This window comes from Oncorhynchus gorbuscha, unplaced genomic scaffold (assembly GCF_021184085.1).
Source record: "Oncorhynchus gorbuscha isolate QuinsamMale2020 ecotype Even-year unplaced genomic scaffold, OgorEven_v1.0 Un_scaffold_396, whole genome shotgun sequence".
Taxonomy (NCBI): domain Eukaryota; kingdom Metazoa; phylum Chordata; class Actinopteri; order Salmoniformes; family Salmonidae; genus Oncorhynchus; species Oncorhynchus gorbuscha.
The window spans coordinates 332,287-338,286 of NW_025745243.1; the positions used below are offsets into that span (position 1 = coordinate 332,287).

General features: G+C 42.9%; 2 protein-coding genes across 2 annotated transcripts in view; both read left to right on the plus strand.

Annotated features, from left to right (window-relative positions):
• Window positions 1-6,000, plus strand: part of LOC124018136 (trinucleotide repeat-containing gene 18 protein-like) — a 329,221-nt gene that overhangs the window by 259,376 nt on the left and 63,845 nt on the right. The window lies entirely within an intron of this gene.
• Window positions 4,099-6,000, plus strand: part of LOC124018135 (trinucleotide repeat-containing gene 18 protein-like) — a 12,562-nt gene continuing 10,660 nt past the window's right edge. The window contains exon 1 of the mRNA XM_046333409.1: window positions 4,099-4,303. Coding sequence (XP_046189365.1) covers window positions 4,099-4,303 — 205 coding nt within the window. The remainder of the gene's footprint in view (window positions 4,304-6,000) is intronic.

The window sequence follows — 6,000 nt, forward strand, 5'->3', positions numbered from 1 at the left end:
ATACACACCTAACCCCCCCCCCTCTCTCTGTTGTAGGAGCGTCTGAAGGCCAGTGAACAGAGGGCAGAGCTAGAAGAGAAGACCAATAAGAGGTGTTCCGAGCCCAAACCCCGCCCCTCGCCACGCCCCACTGCCTCCCCCTCCCTCCACTGCCATAAAACTCCTCTCCGTTCACCTCCCCCCTCCACCTCCTCCCTCACCCCCCTGTCCTCCCCCAGGCCCACTCTCCAACACCCGGAGGTCCAGAGAGAGAGGTCTCACCCTTCCTCTCCCCTTCCTCGCCCTCCCGCCCCACACTCTGCCTCCCCCCTGAGACCCAAACAGGACACTGACGAGGGAGAGGAGGAGGGGGGAGAGAGGGGGGAGAAACAGACCACCGCCCCCTATCACCGAATCTACACAGGTGAGCATCCTGTTAAAACTAATATTCTATTCTGTTACATTCTATTGTTGTATTCTATTCTGTTATAATATAATGCTATTATGTTACATTCTATTGTTGTATTCTATTGTATTATATTATATTCTGTTATAATAGAATGCTATTCTGTTACATTCTATTGTTGTATTCTATTGTATTATATTCTATTCTGTTATAATAGAATGCTATTCTGTTACATTCTATTGTTGTATTCTATTGTATTCTATTATGATATAATGCTATTATGTTACATTCTATTGTTGTATTCTATTTTATTATATTCTATTCTGTTATAATAGAATGCTATTCTGTTACATTCTATTGTTGTATTCTATTGTATTATATTCTATTCTGTTATAATAGAATGCTATTCTGTTACATTCTATTGTTGTATTCTGTTGTATTATATTATATTCTGTTATAATAGAATGCTATTCTGTTACATTCTATTGTTGTATTCTATTGTATTCTATTCTGTTATAATAGAATGCTATTCTGTTACATTCTATTATTGTATTCTGTTGTATTCTGTTACATTCTATTGTTGTATTCTATTGTATTATATTATATTCTGTTATAATAGAATGCTATTCTGTTACATTCTATTGTTGTATTCTATTGTATTATATTATATTCTGTTATAATAGAATGCTATTCTGTTACATTCTATTGTTGTATTCTGTTACATTCTATTGTTGTATTCTATTGTATTATATTATATTCTGTTATAATAGAATGTTATTCTGTTACATTCTGTTATGTTGTATTCTATTGTATTATGTTATATTCTATTTATAATATTCTATAATGTATATTCTGTTACATTCTATTGTTGTATTCTATTGTATTCTATTGTATTTATAATATAATGCTATTCTGTTACATTCTATTGTTGTATTCTATTGTATTATATTATATTCTGTTATAATAGAATGCTATTCTGTTACATTCTATTGTTGTATTCTATTGTATTATATTATATTCTGTATTATATTCTATTCTATTGTGTATTCTATTAGATTCTGTTACATTGTATTTATTCTATTTACATTCTATTTGTTGTATTCTATTGTATTTCTATTCTGTTGTATATTCTGTTACATTCTATTGTTGTATTCTATTGTATTATATTCTATTCTGAATTATTCTGTTACATTCTATTATTGTTGTATTGTATTTATATTATATTCTGTTACATTCTATTATTTATTTATTATATTGTATTCTGTTATATTCTATTCTATTCTGTTTATATTCTATTCTGTTGTATTCTATTGTTGTATTCTATTGTTGTATTATATTGTTACATTCTATCTGTTGTATTCTATTGTTGTATTATATTCTGTTAAATTCTATTTTTACATTCTATTCTATTGTTTATTCTATTATAATTATATTCTGTTACATTCTATTGTTGTATTCTATTTATTATATTCTATTGTTGTATTCTATTGTTGTATTCTATTGTTATATTCTATTGTTACATTCTGTTCTGTTACATTCTATTCTGTTGTATTCTATTGTATTATATTGTATTCTATACATTCTATTTTTACATTCTATTTATGTTACATTATATTCTGTTGCATTCTATTGTTGTATTCTATTGTTGTATTCTATTTTATTATATTGTTGTATTCTATTGTTGTATTCTATTGTTACATTCTATTTTACATTCTGTTCTGTTACATTATATTCTGTTGTATTCTATTGTTGTATTCTATGTTGTATTCTATATTTTTACATTCTATTCTGTTACATTCTATTCTGTTGTTATTCTATTGTATTATATTCTATTATGTTGTATTCTATTCTACTATTGTGATTCTATTGTTCTGTTGAATTCAATTCTCTTATTCTATTGTTGTTCTGTTGAATTCTATTTTTCATTCTATTATTTACATTCTATTCTGTTATTCTATTGTTGTATTCTATTCTCTTATTCTCTAATTGAATTCTGTTTTTATTCTGTTGTATTCTAATTGAATTCTAGAATTCTATTCTTATTCTCTAATTGAATTCTATTCTCTTATTCTCTAGTTGAATTCTATTCTACTCTCTTATTCTCTAGTTGAATTCTAGTCTCTTATTCTCTAGTTGAATTCTGTTCTTATTCTCTAATTGAATTCTATTCTCCTATTCTCTAGTTGAATTCTAGTCTCTTATTCTCTAGTTGAATTCTTATTCTCTAATTGAATTCTCTTATTCTCTAATTGAATTCTAGTCTCTTATTCTCTAGTTGAATTCTAGTCTCTTATTCTCTAGTTGAATTCTAGTCTCTTATTCTCTAATTTAATTCTAGTCTCTTATTCTCTAGTTGAATTCTAGTCTCTTATTCTCTAATTTAATTCTAGTCTCTTATTCTCTAGTTGAATTCTAGTCTCTTATTCTCTTATTGAATTCTAGTCTCTTATTCTCTAGTTGTTCTGTTGAATTCTAGTCTCTTATTCTCTAATTGAATTATAGTCTCTTATTCTCTAATTGAATTCTAGTCTCTTATTCTCTTATTGAATTCTAGTCTCTTATTCTCTAGTTGTTCTGTTGAATTCTAGTCTCTTATTCTCTAGTTGAATTCTAGTCTCTTATTCTCTAATTGAATTCTATTCTCTTATTCTCTAGTTGAATTCTAGTCTCTTATTCTCTAGTTGAATTCTAGTCTCTTCTATTATGTTAAATTCTGTTGTGTTGTCTCTATATAACCAGTCTGTTTAGATACACCACTGCTTGATGAGAGGGATCATGTGTGTTATTTACCTGTGTGTGTTTGTACAGATATCACCCCTGGTTCTCTTATTCTCAGTCCATCACCCCGCCGTTCAGCGCTCCTATTCCCCCCCGCCCCCTCCCCCATCCAGCAGGGGTAACAAACACCCCTCGGTCTCCTCCCTGCCACCACTCCTCCGGGCCACAGCTCCAGACACGAAGCCTCGGGGCCTGGAACTCCGGCCAGACCAGGGGACCACGCTGAAGCATGACCCCGACCAGGAGCCACCCCAGCTGGGCATGAGTCCTGCTGCCCTGGACCCTCAGCTCAGGACCTCCAGCCCTCCAACCCTCAGCCAAATAGATTCTCTAGACGAAGGGTCAAGCCTCAAACACACACATCTCACACACACACACACACAATTACACACACATCCCAGCCTTACACACCCAGTTAAATACACCAGCCTCCCTCAGCCCCCCAGCCCTGTCCTTCTCTACCATCCACACAGCCACATGAACACACCAGCCTCCCCACAGGCCCCCAGCCCTGTCCTCCCCCCACACAGCCACATAAACACACCAGCCTCCCCACAGGCCCCCAGCCCTGTCCTCCCCCCACACAGCCACATAAACACACCAGCCTCCCCACAGGCCCCCAGCCCTGTCCTCCCCCCACACAGCCACAAGAACAACAGACCGAGGAGGAAGAGGAGGAAGCAGGAACGGTCAAGATGGAGGTGTTGACCCACGGCTGCCGAGGAGCCTATCAGCTTCCACCGTCCGTCCCGAAGGTGGAGACTAAACCAGAGGTCGCAGAGAAGTCGAGTCCCGTCCATTACCCATCATGCACCACGGCAAGCTCCGAGCGACCGGCCTTTAGACCCAGCCCCGACACACACGCATCCTCTCCTCCCCCTCTCTCTCCCTGTCCTCCCTCTCCCTCCCCTCTAAACATCGTCCCTGATGACCCCATGGCTGGTCTGATGACGCTGTTGGCTGCCAGTCAGATGCCCCAGGCTGCCCCCCCTGCCCTACCCACCCTGCCCCAGACAGAGGCCTCCTCGCTGGGGAGAGACGTGGCCAGTCCTGGGTGTCTGGAGGTCTGGGCTCTGGAGGGGATGACTCTACTCAGCGACATGGCCTCACTAGAGATGGATCGGATACAGCTGGAGCAGGGTGAGGAGGGAGGGGAGGAGGAGGAGGAGGAGGGGGAGGGGGTATTAAGGAGATTCTGGGGGGTAGAGGGGAGGGGGGGAGGGAGGGGGTAGAAGGAGAGGAGGGGGGGTAGGGGAGAGGGAGGAGGGGGGGTAGAAGGAGAGGAGGGGGCGAAGGAGAGGAGGGGAAGGGAGGGGGGAGGAGGGAGGGGGGTAGAAGGAGAGGGGGGAGGGGAAGGAGAGAGGGGGGTAGAAGGAGAGGGGGGTAGAAGGAGAGGGGGGAGGCCACCAGGAGGAGGGGGGTAGAAGGAGAGGGGGCCTGGAAGGGGGGTAGAAGGAGAGGAGGGGGTAGAAGGAGAGGAGGGGTAGAGGAGAGGAGGGGGGGGGTAGAAGGAGAGGGGGAGGGAAGGGAGGGGGTAGAAGGAGAGGGGGTAGAAGAGGGGGAGGAGGGGGGAGGGGGAAGGAGACAGGAGGAGGGGGTAGAAGGAGAGGGGGGGTCAGAAGGAGAGGAGGGAGGAGGAGAGAGGGGGTAGAAGGGAGGAGGAGGAGGGGGTAGAAGAAGGAGGGGGGGAGAGAAGGGGGAGGGGGAGGAGAGGAGGGGGTAGAAGGAGAGGAGGGGGGTAGAAGGAGAGGAAGGGAGGGTAGAGAAGGAGAGGAGAGGGAGGAGGGGGTAGAAGGGACAGGGGGTAGAAGAGAGGGGGGGGTAGAAGGAGAGGGGGGAGAGAGGGGGTAGAAGGAGAGGAGAGGGGGTAGAAGGAGGAGGGGGAGAAGGAGGGGGAGGAGGAGGAGGGGGGGGTAGAAGGAGAGGAGGGGGAGAGAAGAGGGAGGGAGGGAGGAGGAGGGGTAGAAGAAGGAGAGGAGGGGGAGAGGAGGGAGGGAGGGGAGGAGGAGGAGGAGGAGGGGGGTAGAAGGAGAGGAGGGGGAGAAGGAGAGAAGGAGGAGGGGGAGAGAAGGAGGAGGAGATGGGATGGGAGAGGGGGAAATGGAAGGGCGAGAGGGGAGGAGGAGGTGGGGTGAGAGAGAGAGGGGGAAAGGAAGGAGGGAGGGGGAGAGGCCTCCTCGCTGGGGAGGAGGGAGAAGGAGGTCCTGGGTGTCTGGGGGAGAAGGGGGTTTGAATGTGACTAATTCAAAAAGTTCCTACACTGAATCTAATGCTGTGTCTGTTTCTCTCTCTGTGTGTCTCTGTTTCTCTCTGTGTCTGTCTGTTTCTCTCTGTGTCTGTCTGTTTCTCTCTGTGTGTCTGTCTGTTTCTCTCTGTCTGTTTCTCTCTCTGTGTGTTTGTCTGTTTCTCTCTGTGTCTGTCTGTTTCTCTCTGTGTGTCTGTCTGTCTGTTTCTCTCTGTGTCTGTCTGTTTCTCTCTGTGTCTGTCTGTTTCTCTCTGTGTGTCTGTCTGTTTCTCTCTGTTTGTCTGTTTCTCTCTCTGTGTGTTTGTCTGTTTCTCTGTGTGTTTGTCTGTCTGTTTCTCTGTGTGTCTGTCTGTTTCTCTCTGTGTGTCTGTCTGTTTCTCTCTCTGTGTCTGTCTGTTTCTCTCTGTGTGTCTGTCTGTCTGTTTCTCTCTCTGTGTGTCTGTCTGTCTGTTTCTCTCTCTGTGTGTCTGTCTGTTTCTCTCTCTGTGTGTCTGTCTGTTTCTCTCTCTGTGTGTCTGTCTGTTTCTCTCTCTGTGTGTCTGTCTGTTTCTCTCTCTGTGTGTCTGTCTGTTTCTCTGTGTGTCTGTCTGTT